The sequence below is a fragment of the Thamnophis sirtalis genome, unplaced genomic scaffold, assembly GCF_051295495.1.
Source record: "Thamnophis sirtalis isolate CommonGarterSnake01/CBP01778 unplaced genomic scaffold, rThaSir2_p1.2 scaffold_11, whole genome shotgun sequence".
Taxonomy (NCBI): domain Eukaryota; kingdom Metazoa; phylum Chordata; class Lepidosauria; order Squamata; family Natricidae; genus Thamnophis; species Thamnophis sirtalis.
Window position 1 is genome coordinate 59,905,620 of NW_028261391.1, and position 17,600 is coordinate 59,923,219.

General features: G+C 39.4%; 1 protein-coding gene across 2 annotated transcripts; it reads left to right on the forward strand.

The window, feature by feature from the left end:
* Positions 1 to 680: 680 nt before the first annotated feature.
* DENND10 (DENN domain containing 10) lies at positions 681 to 16,365 on the forward strand. Of its 2 annotated transcripts, none has more exons than XM_087725889.1 (9): positions 681 to 845; positions 2,563 to 2,759; positions 4,509 to 4,588; positions 5,743 to 5,891; positions 7,036 to 7,147; positions 9,447 to 9,547; positions 10,889 to 10,996; positions 13,235 to 13,329; positions 16,026 to 16,365. In XM_087725889.1, exons 1-9 carry the CDS (start codon positions 800 to 802, stop codon positions 16,200 to 16,202), a joined length of 1,065 nt encoding a protein of 354 aa, XP_087582015.1. In that variant the 5' UTR covers positions 681 to 799; the 3' UTR covers positions 16,203 to 16,365. The 2 variants fall into 2 exon arrangements, with proteins under 2 accessions (XP_087582015.1, XP_087582016.1); XM_087725890.1 differs by lacking the exon at positions 681 to 845 and adding an exon at positions 1,019 to 1,082.
* The last annotated feature ends 1,235 nt before the right edge of the window (positions 16,366 to 17,600 follow it).

A 17,600-nucleotide genomic window follows, 5' to 3' on the forward strand; every position in this document is an offset into this window, starting at 1 on the left:
TCCCAGAATTCCCCAGCCAGCATGGGGAAAGCAACGTTTATTTAAATCTTTCCTGTGCTATTAACTGCATTCTATTGCTTTTCCACTCTCCATTCAGAAAAGGATTGGGGTTTTAGATAACCAGAAAGGGGTGTTTTGCAAATTAGAGGCTATATAGAGCCTTTTTGTAAATTAACAGAAACTGGGTACAAGTGACATTTGCTCAACATTCAGAGCCACTATTACCTTAAGCCTACCTTACTTAACTGCAATAGCTAAATTCAGAGCCCACCCTAAATTATAAAGTGACTGGATTTATTCTAACTTTGTACGTTGTTGTGCGGAATGCTGCCTGTAAAGTCTCCTTTAAATCAGTGTTTCTCAACCTTAGCAACTTGAAGATGTCCGGACTTCAACTCCCAGAATTCTAGGAGTTGAAGTCCGGACATCTTCAAGTTGCCAAGGTTGAGAAACACTGCTTTAGCTGAATTGGATCCTCTAATACGAATTCCCCATTCAGCACAAACGTGGACTAGAGGACTTTCCGGGGCATGCTGATTTACGCCTCGTACCACTGTGCTGCTAAGAAAAAAGCAAATTTGGCTTCACTGCCAGAGGCTTTAAAATAAACGAGGGCGGGGGGGGGAAATCTCGCGGAGGCGCTTCACGCTTGCATACGGGCGCGCTTTGGCTTTTGCAAGCGGAGACCGAAATCAAGCCGGAAGCCGGGAGGCGTGTTACCCAATTATTCTGCCGCTATGAGGCCCATGATGGGCCTCTCAGGAAACAGAGGAGGGATCCTGGCGCTGGGAGGAGAAAGATGGCAGAGACGGAGGCTCAGCTGCTCCTGGGTGTAGGTTTGATTGGTAAGCGCGTCTCGGCTCCTGGCTGCATGCCGTGGGAATGTCGGCTGATGGGGGGGGAGAGCTGGTTAACACCCCTCGTTTCCCCTCCCTATTTCTATTCTGAAAAGGGGGAATTGTGTGTTCTTCAAGCAGTGGTGGGATCATCTTCCTTTTTAGCCTCTTCTAATTGAGTGGAGAGTCTTAAGCGTTTTGCCTTTGGTGATGCAGGATCCAACAGCATTATTGCACTAATTTCAGGTTCGTCTATGCCTATGCAGAAAGGGTAGAGAAGGCTGGAAAAGAAAGGTGGAAAAAAACGACTTTGCATGCAGGAATAAGCGAGCGGAGGAGTGTTCATTCTTCGAGGGTGGTTCTTTTGACTCACCCCTCTTCCGAATGCCTCCTTATCTTTTAATAAGTACAGCTAGAGCACAGCACCGTGGGGGAAATTGAAACAAAACAAACCGTGTTCAAGGTTCAATCTTGTTCAATACTGAAATAGAAGATCAAAGCAAATTCCACGGCCGTGAATTGAAAAAGAGAACGCTCTGGAAGAAGGCAGTGACAAAACTACTTCTGTATTATTGCCAATGTAGCCATCAGAAGTTGCACTTGATTTAAAGCAGTGTTTCTCAACCTTGGCAACTTGAAGATGTCTGGACTTCAACTCCCAGAATTCCCCAGCCAGCATTTGCTGGCTGGGGAATTCTGGGAGTTGAAGTCCGGACATCTTCAAGTTGCTAAGGTTGAGAAACACTGATTTAAAGGAGACTTTACAGGCAGCATTCCGCCCAACAACATACAAAGTTAGAATAAATCCAGTCACTTTATAATTTAGGGTGGTCTCTGAATTTAGCTATTGCAGTTAAGTACGGTAGGCTTAAGTAATAGTGGCTCTGAATGTTGAGCAAATGTCACTTGTACCCAGTTTCTGTTAATTTACAAAAAGGCCCTATATAGCCTCTAATTTGCAAAACACCCCTTTCTGGTTATCTAAAACCCCAATCCTTTTCTGAATGGAGAGTGGAAAAGTAATAGAATGCAGTTAATAGCACAGGAAAGATTTAAATAAACATTGCTTTCCCCATATAATGCTGGTTGTAGGTAAGTTATAAAATGCTCAGGATAAATGTCTTAGTTACTAGACGTTACTAGATTTCCCTTGATGTGAAATCATTCTTGAATCAAGGCTTCACTTGGGAAGCCTTTTTTGCCATCACTTATCTCACTTCATTTAGCAGGGAAATCATAATGGGAAAATTTAAAAACAAATAAATTGTTATTTATCACACTCAATGCATGTGCTTTTTTTTTTACAAATTCTAGTAGAGGAGATTCTTGCTACAAGAAGAATACAGTGTAAAGTTTAATACAAGGGAAATGGCAAAGCAAAGAGGAAGTCTAGATAAGGAAATACAGTTTGTGATGGTTTTTAAATTAAATGTGCTTTTAGCTAAAATATAGAATTTGCTGCTCTGGCTATAGGCCAGAGAGATGATTCATATTTTTAATAAAATTGTTCCAGATTAATATCACATTTCAGATTAAAATACATGTATGTATGTTACCATAAATCTGAGTTAATTTCCTGAACTATTAAGGCTTCCATAATAAATGAATAATTTTAAAATGTGTAAAGGTGGGCATTAAGTTGAATGCCCAGTTGGATCTGATTAACTGATCAATTTACTCCCTTGCTGCTGTTGGCATTCTCACAGTGAACATCTTTCCACCATAGAAAAAGATACCAATGGAGATGCTTTGTGGGTTTGGTGTTACCCTTCTACAACAACTGCATTCAGAGACCTCCTATTGAGAAAATGCTGCCTTACAGATGAGAATAAACAGCTTCACAGTTTCCTATTTGGTCAGTACAAACTAACATGGTTTTACATTACAACAATGGAAATTCCAGAGGCTTCTACCTTGAAAAGGGTAAGATCGAAATTTGGAGAAAGGGGGCTTAACAGAAAGAACTTACTTGCACATTCATTATTCTGTTAAGAGATTAATTGGATTCTTGTGTCTGCTGATTTCATAAGATAAGGAATAACCTGTCAGTACACTATATACATATAACAAAAGCAATTTGGAAAATTGCGATAAAAAAATAACTGTTTTTATGTTGCATCAACTGAAGTTAAACTGGATGTTTGTATTATTTTCAAGATGTATTGGTCTGTAGCGAGTATCCATAGAATTTCAGTGATGTGGTAGACTTAATTTATTGATTGATTTAAAACATGAAGGCTGCCTAACTCCTGATGATGCTCAGTGGTTCAAAAACAAAAATCATGAATAATTCTGAGCATCCAGAACAGGGGTGGGTTTCTCGCCCCGTTCCAACCGGTTCGGTTGGAACGGGGTTGGTGGCGTCCTCGTGCACGCGCGCGGTGCACGCATGCGTACTAGCGTCTGCGCGACGCTCCAGCTGCTCCTGGACGATCGCGCAGGTGCTGTATGCGTCCTGCACATGCGTGGAAGCGCAGAACTCGTCAAAACTGGGTAAGGACCGCGGGTGGGCGGGCACGCCCTTCGCCGTTCCCGGAAGTTACTTACTTCCGGGTTCGGCGACCAACCGGTTTGCAGGGACCGCTGCGAACCGGTTGAAACCCACCCCTGATCCAGAAGGAACACAACAATTCCCCCGAATATCCCACAGCAAAGCTGATGGGCTCAGCAGCCATCCTACCCCTAGGCCTTAGGAGCAAAGCCATGTTTTTGGTGACATCTGGAACTCCATCAGATTGGGAGCTATACAGATCCTGATGGGAATGCTACTCCAGACAGCAGGTGTGACAACTAAGAAGGCATACATCCTAGATCTCAATGGATAACATTGCTTCATGCTCCAGAGCCCTTCAATTAAACAAGCTACCTGATCTTATTAGGCAGGTAGAACTATTGAAGATAAGCACTTCTTCAGTTAAACAGGTCTTATGAGACACAAAGTTTTATAGATAACCAGTACCTTGAATTTTATTCAGCAACCAATTGGCAACCTGTGCAGCTTAAGAGAGCCGAGGTGGCGCAGTGGTTAGGGTGCAGTACTGCAGCCACTTCAGCTCACTGCTAGTTCTGCAGTTCGGCGGTTCAAATCTCACCGGCTCAGGGTTGACTCAGCCTTCCGTCCTTCCGAGGTGGGTAAAATGAGGACCTAGATTGTGGGGGCAATATGCCGACTCTGTAAACCGCTTAGAGAGGGCTGAAAGCCCTATGAAGCGGTATATAAGTCTAACTGCTATTGCTATATCCTGGTATAGTCATCCATCCCTGCCTGCACTATAGCATTCTGGAATAATTATAGTTTCCTTGTGGCCTCATATACACCATGTTACAGGTGTTCATTCATGAGGGGGACTAGGGCATGAGTGACCTTGAAGGGCCTTCCATTCTAGGGATGGGCAAAAACAATGCACTCAATGGACCCATGAAAGGGCCTTGACTCTGATTGAAACAGGTCCAGATACTTCCTTTAAGATCCTCTGTAGTCTAACTACTCTCAACAATCTTCCCCACAATTCACTGCCCAGACAACATGATTGGACCTTTCCTGTCGAAGTCCCGCTCTTACGTAGATCTAAGCAACTTTATCTGCCAAGTTGTCTCTCCTTTCCAGTTGTTTATATTATTATTTTACAAGAAAGTATTTGGACATTAACTTTTTTTTTGTATGTTGCATAGGTGACTCACTTTTCCATTGTTCTGACAACCAAAGACTTCAATCCGGAAAAGTATGCCGCCTTCTCTAGGATTCTCTGTAGGTATGTATTCCTTCATACGTTTTCCACAACTGCATGGTTTATTAGCTAACCCTTTTGCACACCAATGTAGTCCCAATTAAGAGGTGAAAATATTTCTGAAGGGATTACTTACCACCATATTAATAATACATATAATTATTGATTATTTCAATTGAGTAAAAGGTTTACTGCAAAAATGACATGTAATAGTATCTTACTAGCAGTTCTCACACAGGAAACCATTCATGAAGTAAATAAGTGGAAGTGCATTTCTTCTCAAATGTAATTCTATTGTAAACACATTACTCACAATAAATCTAGCAAGATTTGTTTTCCTGCATGATTTAGATCATGTTCCAGCTGCATGTAGAACTTCATGTGCAGCCGTTCTAGCTGACTATAGAAATAAAAATAAAATCTCTACCTGGAGAAAAACCAGTTTAACCATATTCATATTATATCCAGGTTAGATTATTGCTAAGAGGTAATACTTCGAGAATCGACAATAGTGGATGGCCTTGCTTTTTGTCAAGCTAATGACTATGGTGGTAATAGGAATTCTTCTGATCAAGGAGAGGAAAAGGGATTGCCCACAAGATTGCTCCATACAGAATCTCCCTGCAGAGAGATCATAAAATAGTGATCTACAGGAGGTTTAAGAGCTCTGGGAGACATTGGGTCTGCCTACTTTCTCTCTTAATTACTTTAGAAAGCTGCTTACGTCTTTCAAATTAAGAGTCTTCCAAAATACAAGCTCTACTATCTCCCTAGGAAAATCACCTTCCACCTTGGACAGTAGAAAGACTGATGTAAATTTATGGTTTAAAAAGAAAAATCTTTACTTTTTTGGAAAACAGCAAAAAGGAAAGTAGAATGTGGATGTTTGAAAGTTATGGGGGCTTGATGGACTTGAAGGAATATCTCCTGTGTGGTGTTTAGAAATTATAAAGTAATATATGAAGATATTGAAATTAATTGTAATAAATCCTCTGAACAGAAAGTTTTATTGATTGGGAAATAAGCAAGATAATAAGAGGAAGGAGCACAGGTCACATTGTGGGGTTTAGCGAGTCTTGCAAAAACGACAGTGGGTGAATGTTTGCATGGGTTAAAAAAAAACACCTTATATTTATTCTTTTTGGCCCAGATTACTGAAGCTCAATTTATTTTTACAGAATATACCTGAAATACGGGACTCCGGTAAAAATGATGGAGAGTTATATTTCTGTCCTTACAAAGGGGATTTGTCAGAGTGAAGAAAATGGTTCTTTCCTAAGCAAAGATTTTGATATCAGGAAAGCTTATCTTGCAGGATCAGTCAAAGGTGAGGTATTTTTTAAAAAAAAAATATCAGTAATACAGTTCGGGTTAAAACTATGCATTTTTGAAATAAATTTCAATGAAATTTATTTCCACCACAAAAGCGCGCTCGACAAAAGCGCGCTCGACAAAAGCGCGTACGTGACATCATCACAGCGCGACGAAAACATTGCGCTGTGATCGGTAAATGTAAAATTAAAGCGAAAACCTTACCCTAACCCTCCCAAACCTAACCCTAAACCTAACCCTAAACCTAACCCTAAACCTAACCCTTAACCTAACCCTAAACCTAACCCTTAACCTAACCCTAAACCTAACGCTAACCCTTAACCTAACGCTTAACGTAACCCTAACGCTTAACGTAACCCTAACCCTAACCCTTAACCTAACCCTAACCCTAAACCTAACCCTTACCTTTATGTGAATCAGCTTGCTTTAATTTTATTTTTATTTCAATTTTTAATTTTTTTCGTCACGCTGTGATGACGTCACGCACGCGCTTTCGCCGAGCGCGCTTTTGTCGACCGCGGTTTTGACGGGTCACGGAAATTTATTTCCAAGTAAGCAGACCAGGAAAGCATGACAACCACTGCTTTCGAAATACTGGTTATGCTTAGTTGCATCACCAGCTTTTTCCTCAAGGCTGACATCAGCATGAGAGGATTCTTGAGAGCCCCCAAGAGTTTTTCAGAGCCTGAATTTGGTTTCCCTTTTGTGTCCTCTCCCTCCAGATGTTGAGGAAAATAACACCCTGGCATCAATTGAATTAGCAGGATGGTTTTTAATAAAGCTGCCCCGACTTTTTCAAAAGCAAAAAAGATGTAAAAGATACAAAATGTTTGTATTCTAAAAAGAAGTAAGATAAATGCCAGGTTCAAATTATTGGTTTGGACATTGGAGCTTATAAACAATGGCTTGGCATGTTAGGCGCATCTAATTAATTGTGCGTTAAACAAGCCATGATATAGATGTAATAACAAACTGTAGCTTGATATATCTAAGAAGTATTCTGTAAAAGCTGAACGAATTTTGCCTCGTCATAAAAAGTGAATTTAAGTAAATTATAATTGCTTGTATAGTTACGTTGTTAATTGTACAGAATTCTATTGTGTTATATTAAGATTCTGTTTAACTTCTGATTGTCCTAGATATAGTGTTTCAGTTTGGAATGGAAACAGTCATCCTGTATACTGCACTCATGTTAAAGAAAAGAATTGTAGTATATCACCCAAGAATAGAAACTATCCTCGAATTTACAAGGTAAAACACATTGATGAAATAAAAGGTACTCCTTCACTTAATTTCATTTTCTTTTCTTTTTTTAATAATTTTTTTTTTATTTTTTTGTTACATAAACAACACATGCCCACAACAGTGGGGGGGGGGGGAAATCAGAACACACACACACACACAAAAACCACAACAAGTATATGTTATAAAAAAGTATATCAGCTGGTTACAAGAAGTTTTGTGCATCTCTTCCATTAATTCATATTAATTCAAATATCTTAACTCAAATGTTTACCATATTAACATCATCATACCTCCACTTTTAGTTGACTACAGTTGTTTAAACATCCTTCATCCTTAACTATGCCAAAGGTTTAATCCATAACCACATGCTAGCATTTCATTTACTTGTTTATAAAATCCTCCATTAACATCAAATCCTCATATCCTGTTTTAGCTAAACATCCATAATATTTAATAGCAAAAATTCCATTTTAATTTCATTTTCAAGTCTCTTGGACAAATTCCTTATTTATTTCTAATAGAAATTCACACACACACCACACACACACACACACACACACACACACACACACACACACACACACACACACACAGAGTTTACCCCAAAATAAGACCCTGCCTTATATTTTTTGCCAACCAAAAAAAAGCACCAGGTCTTATTTTCGGGGGGAATGTGGTCCACTGACTCACCTCATTTGCACATATCGCCTCCAGCCTCTTTTTCACTGTCAGATGTGTTCAGGATCTTCTTTTGCGGCCACCGAGGCTTTCCTGAAGGCCTCTGCGGCTGATAATAGAGCTCTGGATCGATCCGGAGCTCTGTTATTGGCTGCAGAAGCCTTCAGGAAAGCCTTATTGGCTGCAGAAGAAATGGGCCAGCAAGGCAGGTGTTGAGGTATGCAAAGCCTAGCCGCAACTGTCTGAAGGTAAGTAACAGGGCAGCTCCACCCACCCATCCTCACCCTAGCTTCATTTTTACCCGTGCACTCTGGTGTGGGCGGAGTCTTAATTAGGGCTTATTGGGGGTATAGGGCTTATATTGGGCGCATAGGTAGGAATCAAGCTAGGTCTTACTTTCAGGTAGGTTGTATTTTTGGAGAAACTGGGTGCGCGCGTGGTTGTAATATGAGTCCTTGCACTTCAACTTGTAGGTGGCCTGGTTTGGTATCAAAATTTAACAGTGGTTTAACTTTCCATTGTTTTCAAAAGTCCACTGAAAGTCCAGTTCAAAAGGGGTCTTTTATTTTACCTTTCCCTGGCCTTCAATTTCAGCAGGTTCTTAATGTTGATTGTACTGCTAACCTACGTCCTCTGTTACCATGCAGTCAGTAAAATTAATTCACAATGCCAAACTTTTCATAACGCATTGAAGGAAATATCTTTGATTGGGTGGTTAAAGTGCCAGATTATAAAGCAGGAGGCCAAGAATTCAAGTTCCACCTTAGCCATTAAAAAGCCAGCTGGGTGACTTTGGGCCAGTCACTCTCAGCCCTACCCACTTCACAGGGTTGTTGTGGGGAAAATAGGAGGATAAATGTTCAATACGTTTGGGAGCCTTGAGTTACTTTTAAAAATAATAAAGGCAAGATACAAATAAATCAATCTTTGTTGTATAAAAGAATGCCTGAATAAAGTAGCATCACTTGTGGAGTTCTTGGTGCTCTCTAGTTGTTGTCCTGAAGAAATTTCAATATCTGTTGAGGTAACATCTTCAGTGCTACAGGGAAGCGGGGTTTGTTCTCTGTACATATAGTAGTTTTCCCTATCAGTTTTGGTGGAGGTATTGGATCCCCCAATGCAGTTTTTAAATGTGATTATGATCCTAATTTGACAAAACTGTTCAATAAGCCATTGCATGAAATGAGTTTGAGTTTGAAACAGACAACAGTCTGTTAAGATAATTGGTCCTACTGAATAGTGTCAAAGTAAGCTCTGTGTACTTATCCACTATTGTGGTTAATTGTTTTGTAAAATAGCAATTTATAGATTCTGTAAAAGCAATGCTCAGTAATATTGGCATCTTCAAAACATTTCTTAACACTTCATGTATTTGTTTTGTAAAATTCCAGTTTTAAAGGGGGGCCAGAATATGCTCGCTGGCTATGCATCCATCCATATAGTATATTATAAAGAAATGTCCTTCCATCTTTTGGATGACTTACTATCTATGGATGAAATTATGTCATATAATTTAGAGTCCTGATCCCTTATAAGATAGACAAAGAGGACAAGACCAGTTAGTGCATCCTTTGAGGAGATGATAGGAACCATTGTATTAAAATAATATAACTTTTTTTTCTTTTAGGGCATTACCAGCCTTAGTGTGGCACCGGCAAGATTGGTCAATTCTTCATTCATATGTACATCTGAATGATGAGGAATTAGAAGCGTTAAAAATGTGTCCAGGTATTACTGATAATGGATATCAATCAGCATTACATAGAACGACTAAATTAACTTTTGTGGTAATAGAAAAAACAGTTCATTATTTATAAAATCTATATAACCATCCATGTCTTTACAGGGCAGATAATATATTCAAATATTATAAACAATATTAACAAAGGGTCACTGCTATAGTGATTAAGGCTCAGATGTTCAGAAATGTATTGGACAATTCCTCCTATTTATCTATTGCAAAAAGTAGTTGCTTGGAGTTTCTTGTAGAATAGTGGAATATGAATATAGAATTCCGTACCTATTATTTATTAGGTAAATTCCTGATACTAGTAGCTGTCCAATGTTAGCATGCATGTTTAAGACTATAAAATGAATAAAAGTTATTTTAAACTTCTTAAATTCATATAAAAGTAATGGAAGAGAATATTTGTAGCTCAAGTTGTTTGTTGTTGGATGTTTATTATACTTGTATGCCGCCCTATTCCCGAGGTACTCAGGGCGGCTAACAAACAAATGGGGAAGGGGGAAATACAAAAAACGAACAAGACAAAAACAAGATACAAGAAACAGATTAAAAACTACACAACGATCGCAACAATTCAAGTGGGGCTGGGAACTCATCAGCCCCAGGCCTGCCGGAACAGCCAGGTCTTGACGGCTGTAATTTAAAAATTGACCCCCAGAGCACTGGGAAAATTCTTAAAAGTAATTGAACTCTGGGATGTTTTATTACTAAATATAATATCATCAGTGCTAGTAGGGAGTGTGGTTTGCTCCCATTTTATATACTTGCCCTGTTAAGAGTTGGTGGGAGTGTTCTTGGTGGTTCCTTGATTGACTTGTTTGTCTGCTTTGGTAGTTCCTTGTTATTGTTATTGATTGTTGATATAGTGTTAATCTCTGTTTATCTAGGGTTTCATTGCTGATGAGGCGGTCTTTTGGTTTGAGTCCCACAAATCAACCATCAACAGGCCCATAGAAAAAAATATCAACATACCATTCAAAAGAGATAATCAAAAAGCCAAAAACAAGACCAAAAGACCTCCTCAACACCCAGATGAGCAGAAATTAACACAAAGATTAACATTACTACAACAATCCAGAAGCAAACAATATCCCAATGAAGGCATCTCCAAGGCCATGCCCACCAATACTGAGAGGCCAAGTCACTGGTATATAAAATGAGAGCAAAACTCACTCTCTACTAGCACTGATGATGGTATCTAGTTTGGTAATTAAAACGTCTGCAAGAAAACATCCAAACTCAGAGACCACCAAGGACCTCATATTAAAGTACTTCTAGTGAGAATGCTTTTACTGAAACATACTAAAATATTTTCCCATTAGGGTACATTGCTGGATGTATAGATTCAGAAGTGAACAACAGGATAGATCTTTATGATGTATATGTCAACCTGGCTGAAAGTGAAATCACCATTTCACACCAAGCAAAAGGTTTGTATGCTATCAACTTTCTTCGTGTACAGATATAATATATGTCTTTGTTTGCATATGGGATATGGTTCTGGGTGGCTCACTACATTATAAAATAATGTTAAAATATCCATTATAGTATCTTGCATAATTATTAAAAATGATCCTTTGCTCCTAATACATCCAAGCTCAAACTGTGCTTGTGACATGTTCAATTAAATTCAATCCTCCTTTTCTTTTCTGACAATTCATTTCCCAGAGTTCCTTAGAAAATAAAGAAGACCCCTTAGATTGATTACTAAGAAGAATCATTTCTGACTCAATTCTGGGGCAATTCCAGAGATTACTACAACAATCCATAAGCAAACATTTTATCATGATTATGATAAAATTGACCCCCAGAGCACTGGGAAAATTCTTAAAAGTAATCGAATTTATGAGGTGCCTAAAATCAAAAGTCCTAATTGGTATTTTTCTGCCCTCTGGAAGTCATCAGAACTGACTACAGGTAGTTCTCATTTAGCGACCACAATTGGGACTGACAACTCAGTCACTAAGGGAAGCAATTGCTAAGGGAAGCCACAGCTGAACTTACGATCTTCAGTTTTCCTTTGCTTCATATACCTGTGAAGGTTGTAAACGTGAGGATTGGTTGTAAAGTTGCTTTTTCACCCCCCTGTGAATTGTTGCTAAACGAGGACTACCTGTAGTATCACAGTGACTAGGAAGTGATCTGATCATGACAAAAGTTTGATGGAAATGCCCCGTCCCGTCCCCCCGTCCCCCCCCCCTGTCAAATTTGTTCCAATTGCTCTGAGGTAAAGACAAGATGTAATGCATACTTTCCTGTATGAATTGGGCTCTGGTCTCCAAGCTCGAAGAGCCGAGGTGGCGCAGTGGTTAGGGTACAGTACTGCAGGCCACTTCAGCTGACTGTTATCTGCAGTTCAGCGGTTCTAATCTCACCGGCTCAAGGTTGACTCAGCCTTCCATCCTTCCGAGGTGGGTGAAATGAGGACCCAGACTGTGGGGGCGATATGCTGACTCTGTAAACCGCTTAGAGAGGGCTGAAAGCCCTATGAAGCGGTATATAAGTCTAACTGTTATTGCTATTGCTATATCTGTCATGATGGCCATGAATTTCAACACCAGACCCCATTCCCTCATGGCCAGCCAAAAATATGTGGTCTAATATCCAGTCATACATCAGTGTATCTGATTGCCATAAAGATCTCCAAGAGAAACATTACAAACCACCTTCCTTGGTGTTACAGCTCCTAGGCACATAAGGCCTGGAAGTACAAATGTTTTTGATGAGGAACTTCCATGTTTTCACCAATCAGGATTTAGTTTATTCGCACCAGTTTTACCTTGTACCTAGGTCATGGAGGAGCATGATCTTATTACTGGTATTAGCAGATTGAAGCCAAATTGGCATCCAGGACTCTAGATTAAGACCAAAAGGCAAGAAGAAATAGTCCTGTGTAATGGCATTCTATAATGTCTCCTTCTGCCCATTGCTGTTCTAATTCTCCTGTCCTCAAGTCTCCCAAATGTGGAAAGTGGTGTGGGAAATTTCAATATCTTCCTCTATTGTGTAGTGCATTCCTCTGGTACAAATGCTCCCCAGACACATGGAAACAGATAGGGGAAATGCTTATTTAAAGGGATGATTTGGAAGAATTAAAAGTTGTTTTATTAACAGTAGGATTTTCATTTAATTGTCTCATTGGATAAAAGCAATGCCACCACATAAGTGTTCTTTTCTGATGGGGAGGAATGATGCTACTGTACAGAAACCGAAATATGGATCCTGAAAGACATCAGAGTAGGGGAATTCTATCAGTTCAGCTCTATTGTTAAATTACAGAGAAGCAAAATTTCAGCATTGATTGTCATTGAATGCAGTATGAAGAATTCTTGTGTAAATGCATTTTTTATTTTCCATTTTCATTTCGCACAGTCACATATATACTGTGCATAACCGGGGCCATATAACATTAAACAATAAACACAGCCATTCCTCTTGTCAACAATACCCCCAAAAAAGTATGAAGAATTATTGATCTACAAATGTGTACCTTTTGTGGGACAAGGTGGTCTTTTGTATGGCAGAAATGTACCTTTGATAGGGCAATATGGTCTTTTGGCCCACATTCTGATGTTGTGATTGCAGTTTTGCTTTATGAGAGTTATATGTTTATTTTCATTTATTTATATAAAGGAAATGAGTGGTGGTGTACTTCTCTTTCTCCTCAGAGGCGATGACAATGGGAAAATTGCATAAAGAACTTGGTCAGCTAATTGTTCAGTCTGCAGAAGATCCAGAGAAATCAAACAGTCAAGTTATAAAGGTTAAGCTTCTGTATTACTTCAGTCTTTAATATTATTTTGTTATATGCTCCTGGTTAGAATTAGTTATTAGTATTTAAGCCAGGGTTAAAGATGGTTTAGATGACTGACTGAGCTCTGGCAAAACTTCAGGCTACGTGTCTTTCTATGGAAGGCAGAGAAGGGACCAGCTTTAATTTTAAGATTAAAAACCTGCTTTTAAACAAAGCTGGAGCTGAAATTAATTTGATTTAGAGCAAGCCATTGTTCCTTGAATCCATATATAATGTAGAACTGTAAGTTCTTCATAAATTAAATTGGAAATATTCACCACCTTAATTTACTTACATAAATATGTGAGTCAAAAGTTGACCAGAGCTGGTTACCCCTTGATAATCTGAATAGGAATGGGTCATCTGTGGCCTCAAAGTAACTGTTTTTCCAATCAGTGAAATATCCTTTGGCCATATTTGCCACTTTTGATTCCTTAATTTATTTTAAAATACAGGTTTTTGAGATAAGAAGCAAAAAGCCTATCGCATAAACCTCAAAATAATAAAATTGCTTTTAGAAAAAGACAAAAAATAACCCACTTAAAATCCTTCAAAACCTAAGATAAAAAGTCCTAGTCCCGCCATAATTAATTGTAATTGTAATTTAATAAGTTTATATGCCGCCCAATCCCGTAGGACTCCGGGCGGCTTACAACATACAAGACTAAGGAGATAAAAAGTTAAAAATTGGGAAAGAGAAAACATTTAAAAGCAACACACCATACACTCAATCTGGGTGGGGCTGGACCTCGTTCATGAGGTTAACAGCCCCAGGCATGCCAGAATAGCCAGGTTTTAGTGGCTTTTCAGAAGGCCGAGAGAGTGGGAAGGGTCTGAATCTCTGCGGGTAGATCGTTCCACAGGGCTGGAGCAGCTACAGAGAAGGCCCTCCCCCAAGGGGTCGTCAGCCGGCATTGTCCGGTCGATGGCACCCGGAGAAGGCCCAACCTGTGAGATCTTATCGGCCGTTGGGAGGTATGTGGCAGGAGGCGGTCTCGCAGATATCCGGGTCCTAGGCCATGTAGGGCTTTAAAGGTGATAACCAGCACCTTGAAGCGCGTTCGGAGACCGATAGGAAGCCAGTGCAGCTCGCGGAGGATAGGTGTAACATGGGTGTATCTAGGTATACCCGATATTGCTCGCGCGGCTGCCATGTGCATTATACAGCCTCACTCTTTTTGCATTATTTTCCTGCTTATCATCTTGACCTCTCGGCTTCTCAGATGATTACAGCCAAACACATAGTTATAAACACAGGTCTCTGCATTTGATAATTTATTTCATTCTCTTTTAACTATACAGATAGCCCCTGGCTACTGGGACAGTAGCAATTGGGACTAGAATTGCTGTTGCGAGCAGCATCATTGTAAGGTGTGATGTCACAAGGCTGTGTCACTTAGCAACAGAAATTCTGACAGTCCCAATTCCATTGTTAAGTGATGGCCATGCAGGTCGTTAAGTGTGAAGACCACCCTTGACTATGACTTCCAACTTCCTGCCAGTCTCCCCATTGACTTTACTTGTGGGAAATCAGCAGGGAACATCAGAAATTATAATCACATGACTGTAAGGATGCTATAACAGTCAGAACTCAGAAAGCCAATGTAAATACCATTTGTGCAGTTAATATTGTAACTTTGAACAGCCGCTAAATGAATGGACTACCTTTATGCATTACTCGTGGCACCTTAGCCCACTTTTTCATGATGAACAAATACTGGGTACTATATACCAGTGTTTCTCAACCTTGGCAACTTGAAGATGCCTGGACTTCAACTCCCAGAATTCCCCAGCCAGCATTCGCTGGCTGGGGAATTCTGGGAGTTGAAGTCCAGACATCTTCAAGTTGCCAAGGTTGAGAAACACTGCTATATACCACATATATTTGTAGTCTATGGCATCTTCAAATAGCACTGAAAAACAACCTTATCAGAAAGCTGCATATCTGTCAATTAAGCTTGTATATAGAGATAATTTGAATTCATGCATCATATTTGCCATTATCTGTTTACATGTTTCTTTTGATAAGCCACAATTGGCAGGGTACATGCAGTGTTCTAAATTGCTAATTAAAAAACTACAGTGGTTGAGTTTGAGCAACGTACCATCTAACACATTTCAAATGCTATGCATAAACCTAGTCATTGTGTGATTGTATGTGTGATTCATATATTGACAACATATAGAGCCGAGGTGGCGCAGTGGGTAGAGTGCAGTACTGCAGGCCACTTCAGCTGACTGCTAGATCAGCAGTTCAGCGGTTCAAATCTCACCGGCTCAGGGTTGACTCAGCCTTCCATCCTTGCGAGGTGGGTAAAATGAGGACCCGGATTGTTGTTGGGGGCAATATGCTGACTCTGTAAAACTGCTTAGAGAGGGCTGAAAGCCCTATGAAGCGGTATATAAAAATCTGCTATTGCTATTGCTAGAACATTCAGAACAGTAGCAGTAATATGAAATTGCATGAAGCTAGCTATTCCAATAGTATCCCATCTCAGAAGAGTATAGGACTTGGTTTACTACTATTTATTTGTATCCCACCTTTATTATTTTTACCAAACTTATACTGACGTAACATAGTCTGATACATCTCAAGAGTAAGAAGAGCATTTGTTTTTAACCAACTATTTCATATTTGCTCTCTTTATTCTAAAACACGTCTGCAGGATGTTTCACTGAAGACAAAGGAAATCTTGACAAATCTGGCTTCATTCACAGAAGTCATTCATAATGGTGAGAAACCATCACTTAACTTAGAAGCACTGAAACAAAAGAGATTCCCACCAGCAACGGAAAATTTCCTTTATCATTTGGCAGCTGCTGAACAAATGCTTAAAATCTGATGTTGTGAATAAACCTCAGAGGAATACTTAAAAACAAAATCTTCTTTACTATAATGCTTATGTAAAGAATTCTGTGGAAGGTTGGTTTTTTTTAAAATATACATTTCTGGAGAGGATAAACAATGATATACACATCAGTGTTCCATAAAACATTGACTATAGCAGTGTTTTTCAACCTTGGCAACTTGAAGATGTCCGGACTTCAACTCCCAGAATTCCCCAGCCAGCATTCGCTGGCTGGGGAATTCTGGGAGTTGAAGTCCGGACATCTTCAAGTTGCCAAGGTTGAAAAACACTGGACTATAGTATACCATTGTCAGTTCTTCCTACAAAAAGCTTGAAGACACGATGGTTGAACTGTACATTAAGGTGAAATAGAAATTGCCAAGCCCAGTCAGTACCCTAATGGAAATCAATAATCAAATTATTAATGACATGAACATTCTTAGAAGTACACAAATTAAATAAGCTGCCTTCAATTTGGCACATCTGAGTACTGTGTCTTGGGAACACAGCCTTCAGGATTCCTAGCAGACTGCCCCTATTCCAGTTAGCACATCCATAACTTGCAAAGAGGCTGAAAGTTAGAGCTTCAGTTGCATCAACTAATACTCTGAACGTTAAGAGTCTATGGAGATTCTTAGTCATCCAGATCATGGTTGTCCCCAAAGTGCTACTTCAGAGGCAACTGAACTTTCTGGTTTTTCTTTGAAGACATTTCTGAAGACCTGAAGAAGCTTCTTGGATGAGAAGTGAAATGTCTTCAGAGAAAAACCACAAAGTCCAAAGTTGCCCCTTGAAAAAGGACCTTTGGGTATGAACCTAAGAGTTGTATATGCAATGTAACTTCCCACAATCAATCTCTGGATGTTTGACAGATTACATCTATTGGCTACACTGCCAAATATTCAATGTGCCTGCTAGTCATTTCTCATATAGGTGAATTTGGGGGGTTTTTGTGATAAAGAATTCTGATTGAGTTTGGGAGCCTTTTTCTTATAAAACAGTCCTATTGAATAGGACATATACGTATATTAATATATCCAGTAGCTGCTGTTTTTTGGGAAGACAGCTATACAATTCTCCCCCTCCCCGCCCCTCTTTTAAGGGACCAGGTTTAATTTTTTCTTCCTCCTGTTTATCTTAAGCTACTCTCCTCGTGGGTTGTAAGATGTCAGCATCTATCTGATATTTCGCAGAATGAATATAGGGCTGGATTTTTTTATTGCTTAACTTTGCCTTTCATTTCAATAGCCATTGACATTTGGCTGTACACATTTTTGTGAGAATGTTAATTCAAAACTCTATTATAAAACTAAGGTTTGTAAAAAAAGAAAACTAAAAAAATCCATTAAAAATCTGTTAGAGCCTATGCAGTAGCACTTTGCTGTTAAAATT

Bases quoted from the DNA above. Each gene is read 5' to 3' on its own strand.
- DENND10 (XM_087725889.1), top strand. From the start codon at position 800: ATGGCAGAGACGGAGGCTCAGCTGCTCCTGGGTGTAGGTTTGATTG. The intron at 846-2,562 runs GTAAGCGCGTCT...TTTCCACCATAG, and splicing joins CCTGGGTGTAGGTTTGATTG to AAAAAGATACCAATGGAGAT. The intron at 9,548-10,888 runs GTATTACTGATA...TTTTCCCATTAG, and splicing joins AGCGTTAAAAATGTGTCCAG to GGTACATTGCTGGATGTATA.